The following is a 14,267-nucleotide window of genomic DNA, read 5'->3' as shown; positions in this document are numbered from 1 at the left end:
ATGATATTTAATAATAAAACTCTTTTGTACTTTTTGAAAAGTGTTTTGGGGACTACTACTTTCAATAACATTTGATAATACAATATTATTACATAAATATTTTTTTTTTACAAAACATTTTAATACTGTAATGTATTCTAACACAGTACTATCATGGATGTACATGTTGGTACTCATGTACTCAGGTATGGATCATGGATTTGACCAGAGGTGTTCATTGTGGCTGGTTAAGAACAAGTGTGTGTAGACTGGTGCTGTGAAAATGTTGAGATGCTCAAAATGTGTAGGGCAACACTGTGACTAGGTGTCCACTATTCAACACCTACTGTACTGGGGTCTTCTGTGGGCCCATGTGATTATAAACTGTGGAGTAAAGGAAGACAGAGCAGACTACTGATGGTGCCTGTGGTCTGCTGTAGACAGGATGAGCGTGAGAAACAAATTGTGAACTTCATGACATCATGCAATGTGGTTGAGGTAGCATACTTTTTTGACCACAAACAAAAGAAGTTTAGATTTTAAAATATTACAATCAGAGGAGGGGAACTTTAACTTCCTCAACACATTTGAGGAACTCCTGTTTATAGACCATGGTAAGATTGATTTCTTTCAGTATAAAAGATCAGGCGTTTCTAATTATTAAACTTTTGGGAACAAAACAAAGGCTTTTGTCTAATGGGGAACAGGTTTTATATGTAACTAATAGTGATTTGATATGGTTAACTATTTGCCATTTATAATCTAAGACAAAGCGCAACCTAAGGTCAACTGAACAAGGAAATTATGAAAACTCCACTTTGACTCCCCTTGATGTGTAGAATGATACTCAAGGTATGAAGTATTTGCTCTTAAGGAAAGTATGGGACAGATAATCATCTTGTTTCTTTAGTTATCTATTCATGAGCCATCCCTTGCTAAAGGTAAAGCTGACCTTGCACCAGGAAGAGGAACACATTGTTGACATACGCCACTGCAGTTCTGATTTCTGTCATGTAAATGTACCAGTGTGAATCGGTGAAACTCACGCCTCAGGTATGTAACAGGCCAACCGTGTCAACGTATAGCTAGCTTTTCTTTGGCGTAGCTGGTAGTGGTTGCGCTTGGCAGTCAGAGGGGGCGTGTTTGAGACCAGGCAGGGACGAAGATTGGTCCGGAAAGCCTTCAGGACGTAGCAAAGCCACGTCTGTTACACCCCCGTTACATAGACAGTATACGCAGTCTTCACGAAGAGTCCTGTAGACTCTCCTGTAGACACAAGCATACCCTAATATGCCTCGCTGTAGGTTGAAGCAAAATAATTGTTAGACTTGATCTTCTCTTCCTGGGAATACAACTCTAGAGAGTGTTCTAACAGTAACATGTAAAAGGATTTGAAGGCTGCCTGCTTGCATGCTTATTTTGGTCTACGGGAAGAAAAACATTAGACTGCATGATTCTCACATCTCATTGCTTAGTTCTTCTTCTATAGAATGACTCAGCTGGCCTGTCTGTGTCAGATTGAAGATAAGCCCTTCTGTTATCACTGATTACATTTTCACATAATACGGAACGGTTTAACTTCAAAATGCAAACAGGATACTATCTGTGAAATAACTGCTAAACCTATTCAGGAGGCCGAATGAAAAATAATTAATCAGGCCTTTGCCAAATATCCTCCAGATAATCAGCCACTTGTGCATCGTACACAGATCTACAGAGTGCACTACATCATGAAATACACTAGGTGGCAGTGTACATCTTTCTACAAAGGTTGAGAGCAGGTTTTGAAAATTGGGTCAATTATCTTGGTGCCAAGGATTATCAGTTCAGTTCAGCCTTTGGAGTGTGTTGCGGTAGACCTATCAGTCTTCAGTAACTTTCAGCTGCTTATTGGGACGACTGGCTCAGGTTTAGTCATCAGGGTTTTCAGCTTTCAGCTTTTCATGTTTTCAGTTCAACGTATGGAATGGATTCTCCTCATTATTACCGTACACTTACAACATTTTTAACCCTTATAGGTAAGACTGATATTTGTTTGCTTTAAATTGCTTCAAATTTACACATATACTTTAAACAGAATATTACCTCTTTATAGCAGTTTAATACTATCTGGTGGTTAAATGAATGGAAACAACTTCATTTTGTTAACTGAGCCTTTTTATTCAGCGAACTGTACTGTTCAACCATTACTGGCTCTTAACTAAAGTTCTCTAAGTGACTCGCTGTTCACGATCGTTCATTTCAACGTCTGAGGCTGCTGGTCCAGAACCAGTGTTTGATCTGTATGGACTGTCAGCTCTGACATTCTGTTACTTGATACAGACTCTATTGAAACCAGTCTGCCTCTATCAGTATTGTTACACGTATTGTTACAGTATCAAACAGAATGTGTTGGTCTATCAAGATTCCATGCTGAAGCATCACCCAAAACATTACTCACCCAACTAACTGATTTTTATAAAGTAAAACTGTGAATGTTTGTAATAGTATGAACCTGACCTTTAGGAAGTTGTGGCTGTTGTTTAGCAAATGTTGTGCACTTTGATGATAATATTTTAAATCTTAATGGTTTCACCCAATTGAAATAAATCCACACATAATTAAATCAGAATGCATGTTACTGTAATAATACAAACCAAAACTGTGTTTGTCTCCTCCAGGGTTGTGTTATGGAAACAGACTTTTGCCAGAAACTCACTTTGGAGAAGTAGAAGGGAAGGTGATTTTCACCACAATCCTTAACTCAACAAAACAGACCAATTTTCTTATAAAATGGAAGGGAAATGGTACCCCTATACTAACTTATAGAATTAATCAACCAATAGAAGTTTCACCAGAGTATCAATTCAGAGTCACTCTGGACAATATCACTGGATCTCTGGAGCTCAGGAATCTGACCATGAAAGACAATGGAACGTATGAAGTGAGCATCACACCTGTTACAGGAATAGATCAAGAAGGAAGTACTGTGCTGCAGGTATTGGGTGAGTTCTCTGTAATAAGATCTTGTAAATGATGTCACTATTGCAAGGCTCATCAACAGTTTGTATACGTTAAAACGAGCCATATGATATTAGAATGATTATTGAGGAGAGACACAGATACCAACGTTTCTTACAGTGTGAGATGCTGTGAGGGAAGACTGATTAAGGATTTGGGAGATGTTGTGCTGGAGGGGCGACGAGGAGAAGACATTGAAGTTCTGTGGTGTGTTTGGAGAACTAGACCAAGTACTTGTTGGTTCCAAACACACATTATTCAGTATCACTAAAGTCTTCTTGCTCCTGAGAGAATCCAGTTGAATTGATGAACATATACAGAAGGACATCTAGATAAGCTCTACAGTTTGTAAAATGGTCTCCTGAGCAAAGTAAAAGTGATTATTGTTTTAACCCACAGAGCAAGTCTCCAATGTTGTAATTAAAGCCTCAGATGTAGTGGAGTTCAACAGCTCTGTCAGTCTGTCCTGCTCCTCCTCTGGCTCCTCCCCCTCCTACCATTGGCTGAATGGCAGCTCTGAGGTCACAGCCAGCGACAATGTCCAGCTTGGTGATGGAGGCTCAACTCTCACCATAGTCAATGTGACCCGCTATGACCAGGGTCCTTGGACATGCAATGTGACCAACCGTGTCAGTAATGACATCAGCCAGCCTTTTAACATAACCATCTACTGTGAGTCATCATATATACCTATTATGTGCATGATGGCAAAGGCTTTCTGGTGATTTTAATGTGGCAACCTGACATGAGGACAGTTTTGTCAAGGGTGTTTCTCCTGTAGTTATACAGTAGTACTTCATCATGCTGTTGACTAGTGCACTTCCTGTGTTCATAGCACATTTGTATGATTTCTCACAGTATGATTGCTTATAGGTTGCTGTTATGCCTAAATACTGTAGCTGTTCTCTCACACTGAAATCAATGGACACCTCTTAGACGTGTCATTGGGGCTGGGCCTCTTATTGCTAATGGCAGAGCTTCCCTCTCTAGTGCTGCTGTTTGACTGACACTCTGCATTGCAGATGGTCCTGAGGACACAGTGGTGGAGGTGAATCCTCCAGGTGGACTGTATGTTGCAGGGTCAGCCCTCAGTCTGTCCTGCTCCGCTCACTCCAAGCCTGTTGCTCAGTATCACTGGTTCCTGACTGGAACACAGCTGTCCAATGAGGGACCAGAGCTCCAACTGGTGAACATTCAGACCAGTCAGAGTGGGAGTTACATCTGTCAGGCTTTTAACACCAGAACACTGAGATATGTGTCATCTGAGCCATCAATCATCTCTGTATGGGGTAAGTGAGAGATGTCTGACTGTGGAAACTGGCATTGTGGAAAAGACCCATAGCCACAGTGCATAACTTACACTCACTATATTTGCAATATCAATAAATGGTTGAGCAAATGACACCGGATTGTTGAAAGTGGAGATAGAAATGATCTCCGATGTGTTTGATGGTGTTTAGGTCAGGGATGTGTGCAGACTAGTCAAGTTTTTTCACACCATACTTGACAAAACATTTCTGTATTGACCTCACTTTGTGTATCCAGGCAGAGAAAAATGAACTTTCCAAAAAATTGTTACCACAAAGTTTGGCACTACAGTAATATTTCCACCAGTGTGACTTAGGCCTCTAACCCAAAACCATGAAAACAGCCCTTGTTGTTATTGACTTGATGATGCCCCCATGCACAAAGTGGAATGGAAACAATGTTTCAATTGGAAAGCCTTTCCAGAAAAGTGAAGACAGTTTTAGAAACTAAGAAGTAACCATTAGAGGCACCAGTTCAACAAAAAGGTGTCCATTTCCTGAGTGGTGTCCAAAAACTATAAGATGGATGGATAGATGGTAGATAGGTAGATAGAAAGATAGGGAGATAGATAATCCCACGTGTCAAGTATGTAAACATTTATCATTCCTTCACACCCTTTAAACATGTATTCTGTCCTTCTACAGAAAAAGTAGCTGATGTCAGCATTAACCCATCAAGCCAGCCAATCACAGAGGGGATGTGTGTCAACCTGACCTGTGCTGCTGCTGGCTCCATCAGCACCAGAGAGTGGATGAAGGATGGTGTGCCTCTCTCTCCCAGTGACACAGTCAGCTTCTCTGGGGACAACAGCACAGTCTCTATAAGTCCTGTGAACAGAACCGACAATGGAGAGTACCTGTGTCGAGTCACAAACCCTGTGAGCTCTCAAGATGCTGAATACAATATGATTGTAAACTGTAAGTAATCGGATACACGACTATGCTGTGCATGCATCTGATTCCATGGTTCTACTTTAGTTCAATTCCAGTCTAACTAACAGTAGAGCAAGGTAACCCTTGATAGTTTTTGCACATGATCTACTGTATCAATGGAACAACCAAGGTCAGTACTGCATAATTCTTGTTAAATAATTGCATGTAAGAGACACTTCCACCCAACCTCAACTATATGAATCATGAAATGAAAGGACAGGTATTGTCCCTGACTGTATGTGTACCTACTCTAGCTGTAGCCCAGCGTCTCTGATGCCTGTGAGGTTTTTCTCTGTCTCTTCAGCTGAGGGTTCTTTAACAGAGAGAGGACTGTCAGGTGGTGCCATCGCTGGAATTGTGATTAAAGTTTTGGTGATTGTCGGAGTGACAGTTGGTTTGACTGTGTATTTGATCAAGAAGGAGTAAGTATTTTTTTTAAATCACATGAAGGTATCTGGTTGTTATAATGTTATAATGTTTCGCTGACAACTAAATTTACTTAAATTAGTCTTGGATATATACAAGATGTTTACAAAGCCAGTGTGAAAGACTCTAATGTCAGGGGGAGTGGAAGGAAGCACATGAAGAGGATGTCAAAAATGAGACAGGTCTTCAAGAGAACAGAAACTAGGAATCCAAACTGGGATCAAAATATTGAAAGCTCTAGGTTACCCTGAAAAATAAGTGCAAACAAATTGAAAGTTTGGGGATATTCCAAATAATAATCCAGACACGAGGAGTCTGACACCAACCCGGCAGTCAAGTGTACATTATAAGAGTAACGTGGTCATGAGCAGCCAAAGTGACACACACACACAAAGGGGGATGATTAGCCTAGAATCACTCATTTAATCTGTGGCAGTCATACTTATTTCAGAGTGAAAAAAAACGGAGAGGATACTGGTAGAGGAGAGGCAGGAGGTGCAGGGAGCCAAGAGAGAGAGAAACAAGACCACAACATGAACACACACCCAGGGAAACAGACAGGAAAATGTTACATTTAACATTCAAGTACTGCAGCACTAAGATTGTCAGCTTGACAGTGCGGCTTGGTGTATTGATGATGTAATCATACTCTTTATGTTGTTCAGGAACAAGACTAAAGGCTCCTTAGGTGCAGGTAAGATCTGGCTCTGTGCGTTTCCTTATATGAGAGCAAGATGACTGTAATAACAGAGTTGTCTGCTCTCTTATTCATGATGTATGAAACTAAAGAAGCAATGCTGTGACTGCAGGTGTTTGTGAGAGTTCACATCTCTCAGCAGGTACTGGGTATATCTTCTCTGCCTGTCTCTGATCCTCCACAGGCAGAGAGACAGAGAGGAAACATACCCAGCAGAACCAAGCCAGCCATGACAGAGGGCATGACAACATTCAGTTCAGTTTACATGAACCCACAATCAAAACCAGCAGAGATCCCCAAGAGAGGAAGAATACCCCAGGTGAGACTTGTAGCATCCACGTCACCCCTTACAGATAGAGAGAAAGATTAAAGATAGATAGATTAGAGACAGATAGACTAGAGATACATAGACAGACAGATTGGTTGATTGGTTGATGGATTTGATTGATCCCGGGACAGAAATTGTTTTGTTTTCTACACACAGATTCTAGAAACTGTGATCAGACCTATGAAAACGTTCCAGATCCGACTACAAGAGTTGTAGAAGCTCCTCCTGTCCTGCCTAGAGTGAGTTCTACTGTCACTTCCTGCATCCTGTTTGTGTGATAAATAATAATCACGGCCTGACTCCAAGTCTTGTTTCCATCTTTATGGTCTCACGTCCTTGCCAGGAGTCTGAATATGAGATGCCCAGGTAGGTTACCAGATTTCTCTCGCATAGCAACAGAGATAACTCTGATATACTGGAATGAACCTGGAGACTGAATTACTGTAACTAGTTCCTGTACTGTATACTGCCCTTGCACCTCTCACCTCTGTCTGTCTGTGTGTCTGTATGTCTCTCTCTCTCTCCCAGTTAATACCAGTCCGGCGTGTTCCCTCCCCATCCTCCTGGTTCTGGACAGCACCCATGGTTCTGGTGACCTGAGTCACCTCTTTTCTCTAATAGGGGGTTTCGGACCCCCTGAACCTTATCCTGAACATGTACCTACTATATGTAGTTATTTTACTAATGTTACGCCCCTTGTTTCTGAATGCACTACTTGCTCGCCTACAAACCCTGCCTGTTGACTAAGCCTTGGAATTCCCTTATTCCCATATTTTGGAGCTCTGCTAATAAATGTGTTTTATTCTGTAAAAATCCTGACATCTGACTTAGATGGCCCCTGGCTCTGCCCATGCTACACTGGACCTGGGACTACTACATGTTTGAGGACTTCATGGGAATTCTCGTGGTTTGAGAAATCTGAGCCGTCCTCATAAATTAGATGCTGTCTTCTCAAGTCTTTCATTACCACTGCATGAATACCATTCAAATGATATTTAATAATAAAACTCTTTTGTACTTTTTGAAAAGTGTTTTGGGGACTACTACTTTCAATAACATTTGATAATACAATATTATTACATAAATATTTTTTTTTTACAAAACATTTTAATACTGTAATGTATTCTAACACAGTACTATCATGGATGTACATGTTGGTACTCATGTACTCAGGTATGGATCATGGATTTGACCAGAGGTGTTCATTGTGGCTGGTTAAGAACAAGTGTGTGTAGACTGGTGCTGTGAAAATGTTGAGATGCTCAAAATGTGTAGGGCAACACTGTGACTAGGTGTCCACTATTCAACACCTACTGTACTGGGGTCTTCGGTGGGCCCATGTGATTATAAACTGTGGAGTAAAGGAAGACAGAGCAGACTACTGATGGTGCCTGTGGTCTGCTGTAGACAGGATGAGCGTGAGAAACAAATTGTGAACTTCATGACATCATGCAATGTGGTTGAGGTAGCATACTTTTTTGACCACAAACAAAAGAAGTTTAGATTTTAAAATATTACAATCAGAGGAGGGGAACTTTAACTTCCTCAACACATTTGAGGAACTCCTGTTTATAGACCATGGTAAGATTGATTTCTTTCAGTATAAAAGATCAGGCGTTTCTAATTATTAAACTTTTGGGAACAAAACAAAGGCTTTTGTCTAATGGGGAACAGGTTTTATATGTAACTAATAGTGATTTGATATGGTTAACTATTTGCCATTTATAATCTAAGACAAAGCGCAACCTAAGGTCAACTGAACAAGGAAATTATGAAAACTCCACTTTGACTCCCCTTGATGTGTAGAATGATACTCAAGGTATGAAGTATTTGCTCTTAAGGAAAGTATGGGACAGATAATCATCTTGTTTCTTTAGTTATCTATTCATGAGCCATCCCTTGCTAAAGGTAAAGCTGACCTTGCACCAGGAAGAGGAACACATTGTTGACATACGCCACTGCAGTTCTGATTTCTGTCATGTAAATGTACCAGTGTGAATCGGTGAAACTCACGCCTCAGGTATGTAACAGGCCAACCGTGTCAACGTATAGCTAGCTTTTCTTTGGCGTAGCTGGTAGTGGTTGCGCTTGGCAGTCAGAGGGGGCGTGTTTGAGACCAGGCAGGGACGAAGATTGGTCCGGAAAGCCTTCAGGACGTAGCAAAGCCACGTCTGTTACACCCCCGTTACATAGACAGTATACGCAGTCTTCACGAAGAGTCCTGTAGACTCTCCTGTAGACACAAGCATACCCTAATATGCCTCGCTGTAGGTTGAAGCAAAATAATTGTTAGACTTGATCTTCTCTTCCTGGGAATACAACTCTAGAGAGTGTTCTAACAGTAACATGTAAAAGGATTTGAAGGCTGCCTGCTTGCATGCTTATTTTGGTCTACGGGAAGAAAAACATTAGACTGCATGATTCTCACATCTCATTGCTTAGTTCTTCTTCTATAGAATGACTCAGCTGGCCTGTCTGTGTCAGATTGAAGATAAGCCCTTCTGTTATAACTGATTACATTTTCACATAATACGGAACGGTTTAACTTCAAAATGCAAACAGGATACTATCTGTGAAATAACTGCTAAACCTATTCAGGAGGCCGAATGAAAAATAATTAATCAGGCCTTTGCCAAATATCCTCCAGATAATCAGCCACTTGTGCATCGTACACAGATCTACAGAGTGCACTACATCATGAAATACACTAGGTGGCAGTGTACATCTTTCTACAAAGGTTGAGAGCAGGTTTTGAAAATTGGGTCAATTATCTTGGTGCCAAGGATTATCAGTTCAGTTCAGCCTTTGGAGTGTGTTGCGGTAGACCTATCAGTCTTCAGTAACTTTCAGCTGCTTATTGGGACGACTGGCTCAGGTTAAGTCATCAGGGTTTTCAGCTTTCAGCTTTTCATGTTTTCAGTTCAACGTATGGAATGGATTCTCCTCATTATTACCGTACACTTACAACATTTTTAACCCTTATAGGTAAGACTGATATTTGTTTGCTTTAAATTGCTTCAAATTTACACATATACTTTAAACAGAATATTACCTCTTTATAGCAGTTTAATACTATCTGGTGGTTAAATGAATGGAAACAACTTCATTTTGTTAACTGAGCCTTTTTATTCAGCGAACTGTACTGTTCAACCATTACTGGCTCTTAACTAAAGTTCTCTAAGTGACTCGCTGTTCACGATCGTTCATTTCAACGTCTGAGGCTGCTGGTCCAGAACCAGTGTTTGATCTGTATGGACTGTCAGCTCTGACATTCTGTTACTTGATACAGACTCTATTGAAACCAGTCTGCCTCTATCAGTATTGTTACACGTATTGTTACAGTATCAAACAGAATGTGTTGGTCTATCAAGATTCCATGCTGAAGCATCACCCAAAACATTACTCACCCAACTAACTGATTTTTATAAAGTAAAACTGTGAATGTTTGTAATAGTATGAACCTGACCTTTAGGAAGTTGTGGCTGTTGTTTAGCAAATGTTGTGCACTTTGATGATAATATTTTAAATCTTAATGGTTTCACCCAATTGAAATAAATCCACACATAATTAAATCAGAATGCATGTTACTGTAATAATACAAACCAAAACTGTGTTTGTCTCCTCCAGGGTTGTGTTATGGAAACAGACTTTTGCCAGAAACTCACTTTGGAGAAGTAGAAGGGCAGGTGATTTTCACCACAATCCTTAACTCAACAAAACAGACCAATTTTCTTATAAAATGGAAGGGAAATGGTACCCCTATACTAACTTATAGAATTAATCAACCAATAGAAGTTTCACCAGAGTATCAATTCAGAGTCACTCTGGACAATATCACTGGATCTCTGGAGCTCAGGAATCTGACCATGAAAGACAATGGAACGTATGAAGTGAGCATCACACCTGTTACAGGAATAGATCAAGAAGGAAGTACTGTGCTGCAGGTATTGGGTGAGTTCTCTGTAATAAGATCTTGTAAATGATGTCACTATTGCAAGGCTCATCAACAGTTTGTATACGTTAAAACGAGCCATATGATATTAGAATGATTATTGAGGAGAGACACAGATACCAACGTTGCTTACAGTGTGAGATGCTGTGAGGGAAGACTGATTAAGGATTTGGGAGATGTTGTGCTGGAGGGGCGACGAGGAGAAGACATTGAAGTTCTGTGGTGTGTTTGGAGAACTAGACCAAGTACTTGTTGGTTCCAAACACACATTATTCAGTATCACTAAAGTCTTCTTGCTCCTGAGAGAATCCAGTTGAATTGATGAACATATACAGAAGGACATCTAGATAAGCTCTACAGTTTGTAAAATGGTCTCCTGAGCAAAGTAAAAGTGATTATTGTTTTAACCCACAGAGCAAGTCTCCAATGTTGTAATTAAAGCCTCAGATGTAGTGGAGTTCAACAGCTCTGTCAGTCTGTCCTGCTCCTCCTCTGGCTCCTCCCCCTCCTACCATTGGCTGAATGGCAGCTCTGAGGTCACAGCCAGCGACAATGTCCAGCTTGGTGATGGAGGCTCAACTCTCACCATAGTCAATGTGACCCGCTATGACCAGGGTCCTTGGACATGCAATGTGACCAACCGTGTCAGTAATGACATCAGCCAGCCTTTTAACATAACCATCTACTGTGAGTCATCATATATACCTATTATGTGCATGATGGCAAAGGCTTTCTGGTGATTTTAATGTGGCAACCTGACATGAGGACAGTTTTGTCAAGGGTGTTTCTCCTGTAGTTATACAGTAGTACTTCATCATGCTGTTGACTAGTGCACTTCCTGTGTTCATAGCACATTTGTATGATTTCTCACAGTATGATTGCTTATAGGTTGCTGTTATGCCTAAATACTGTAGCTGTTCTCTCACACTGAAATCAATGGACACCTCTTAGACGTGTCATTGGGGCTGGGCCTCTTATTGCTAATGGCAGAGCTTCCCTCTCTAGTGCTGCTGTTTGACTGACACTCTGCATTGCAGATGGTCCTGAGGACACAGTGGTGGAGGTGAATCCTCCAGGTGGACTGTATGTTGCAGGGTCAGCCCTCAGTCTGTCCTGCTCCGCTCACTCCAAGCCTGTTGCTCAGTATCACTGGTTCCTGACTGGAACACAGCTGTCCAATGAGGGACCAGAGCTCCAACTGGTGAACATTCAGACCAGTCAGAGTGGGAGTTACATCTGTCAGGCTTTTAACACCAGAACACTGAGATATGTGTCATCTGAGCCATCAATCATCTCTGTATGGGGTAAGTGAGAGATGTCTGACTGTGGAAACTGGCATTGTGGAAAAGACCCATAGCCACAGTGCATAACTTACACTCACTATATTTGCAATATCAATAAATGGTTGAGCAAATGACACCGGATTGTTGAAAGTGGAGATAGAAATGATCTCCGATGTGTTTGATGGTGTTTAGGTCAGGGATGTGTGCAGACTAGTCAAGTTTTTTCACACCATACTTGACAAAACATTTCTGTATTGACCTCACTTTGTGTATCCAGGCAGAGAAAAATGAACTTTCCAAAAAATTGTTACCACAAAGTTTGGCACTACAGTAATATTTCCACCAGTGTGACTTAGGCCTCTAACCCAAAACCATGAAAACAGCCCTTGTTGTTATTGACTTGATGATGCCCCCATGCACAAAGTGGAATGGAAACAATGTTTCAATTGGAAAGCCTTTCCAGAAAAGTGAAGACAGTTTTAGAAACTAAGAAGTAACCATTAGAGGCACCAGTTCAACAAAAAGGTGTCCATTTCCTGAGTGGTGTCCAAAAACTATAAGATGGATGGATAGATGGTAGATAGGTAGATAGAAAGATAGGGAGATAGATAATCCCACGTGTCAAGTATGTAAACATTTATCATTCCTTCACACCCTTTAAACATGTATTCTGTCCTTCTACAGAAAAAGTAGCTGATGTCAGCATTAACCCATCAAGCCAGCCAATCACAGAGGGGATGTGTGTCAACCTGACCTGTGCTGCTGCTGGCTCCATCAGCACCAGAGAGTGGATGAAGGATGGTGTGCCTCTCTCTCCCAGTGACACAGTCAGCTTCTCTGGGGACAACAGCACAGTCTCTATAAGTCCTGTGAACAGAACCGACAATGGAGAGTACCTGTGTCGAGTCACAAACCCTGTGAGCTCTCAAGATGCTGAATACAATATGATTGTAAACTGTAAGTAATCGGATACACGACTATGCTGTGCATGCATCTGATTCCATGGTTCTACTTTAGTTCAATTCCAGTCTAACTAACAGTAGAGCAAGGTAACCCTTGATAGTTTTTGCACATGATCTACTGTATCAATGGAACAACCAAGGTCAGTACTGCATAATTCTTGTTAAATAATTGCATGTAAGAGACACTTCCACCCAACCTCAACTATATGAATCATGAAATGAAAGGACAGGTATTGTCCCTGACTGTATGTGTACCTACTCTAGCTGTAGCCCAGCGTCTCTGATGCCTGTGAGGTTTTTCTCTGTCTCTTCAGCTGAGGGTTCTTTAACAGAGAGAGGACTGTCAGGTGGTGCCATCGCTGGAATTGTGATTAAAGTTTTGGTGATTGTCGGAGTGACAGTTGGTTTGACTGTGTATTTGATCAAGAAGGAGTAAGTATTTTTTTTAAATCACATGAAGGTATCTGGTTGTTATAATGTTATAATGTTTCGCTGACAACTAAATTTACTTAAATTAGTCTTGGATATATACAAGATGTTTACAAAGCCAGTGTGAAAGACTCTAATGTCAGGGGGAGTGGAAGGAAGCACATGAAGAGGATGTCAAAAATGAGACAGGTCTTCAAGAGAACAGAAACTAGGAATCCAAACTGGGATCAAAATATTGAAAGCTCTAGGTTACCCTGAAAAATAAGTGCAAACAAACTGAAAGTTTGGGGATATTCCAAATAATAATCCAGACACGAGGAGTCTGACACCAACCCGGCAGTCACTGGAGTTCTGCTAACCGATCTGACAAAGAGAAGAGGAACAAACAAGTACATGGAGAAACCAAAATCAACAAGTGTACATTATAAGAGTAACGTGGTCATGAGCAGCCAAAGTGACACACACACACAAAGGGGGATGATTAGCCTAGAATCACTCATTTAATCTGTGGCAGTCATACTTATTTCAGAGTGAAAAAAAAACGGAGAGGATTCTGGTAGAGGAGAGGCAGGAGGTGCAGGGAGCCAAGAGAGAGAGAAACAAGACCACAACATGAACACACACCCAGGGAAACAGACAGGAAACACTAGGGCAAATGTTACATTTAACATTCAAGTACTGCAGCACTAAGATTGTCAGCTTGACAGTGCGGCTTGGTGTATTGATGATGTAATCATACTCTTTATGTTGTTCAGGAACAAGACTAAAGGCTCCTTAGGTGCAGGTAAGATCTGGCTCTGTGTGTCTCCTTATATGAGAGCAAGATGACTGTAATAACAGTTGTCTGCTCTCTTATTCATGATGTATGAAACTAAAGAGGCAATGCTGTGACTGCAGGTGTTTGTGAGAGTTCACATCTCTCAGCAGGTACTGGGTATATCTTCTCTGCCTGTCTCTGATCCTCCACAGGC

At 41.0% G+C, this 14,267-nt stretch overlaps 2 protein-coding genes across 2 annotated transcripts; both read left to right on the top strand.

The window, feature by feature from the left end:
* The first annotated feature begins 175 nt into the window (after positions 1-175).
* LOC146301437 (cell adhesion molecule CEACAM1-like) lies at positions 176-7,654 on the top strand. Its single transcript, XM_084669163.1, has 11 exons — positions 176-185; positions 2,805-2,963; positions 3,379-3,651; positions 4,002-4,268; positions 4,932-5,204; positions 5,524-5,641; positions 6,311-6,339; positions 6,527-6,661; positions 6,827-6,909; positions 7,014-7,036; positions 7,199-7,654. Exons 1-11 carry the CDS (start codon positions 176-178, stop codon positions 7,200-7,202), a joined length of 1,374 nt encoding a protein of 457 aa, XP_084525289.1. The 3' UTR covers positions 7,203-7,654.
* A 2,882-nt stretch (positions 7,655-10,536) lies between these two features.
* On the top strand, positions 10,537-14,255 carry LOC146301436 (cell adhesion molecule CEACAM1-like). The gene is made up of 7 exons (XM_084669162.1): positions 10,537-10,621; positions 11,037-11,309; positions 11,660-11,926; positions 12,590-12,862; positions 13,182-13,299; positions 14,052-14,080; positions 14,224-14,255. The coding sequence occupies exons 1-7, from the start codon at positions 10,537-10,539 to the stop codon at positions 14,253-14,255; spliced, it is 1,077 nt and encodes a 358-aa protein (XP_084525288.1).
* The last annotated feature ends 12 nt before the right edge of the window (positions 14,256-14,267 follow it).

The sequence above is a fragment of the Hypomesus nipponensis genome, chromosome 2, assembly GCF_054491055.1.
Source record: "Hypomesus nipponensis isolate SF chromosome 2, ASM5449105v1, whole genome shotgun sequence".
Taxonomy (NCBI): Eukaryota; Metazoa; Chordata; class Actinopteri; order Osmeriformes; family Osmeridae; genus Hypomesus; species Hypomesus nipponensis.
Note: the sequence above shows the minus strand (reverse complement) of the source record. Positions and strands in the feature narration are given on the sequence as shown.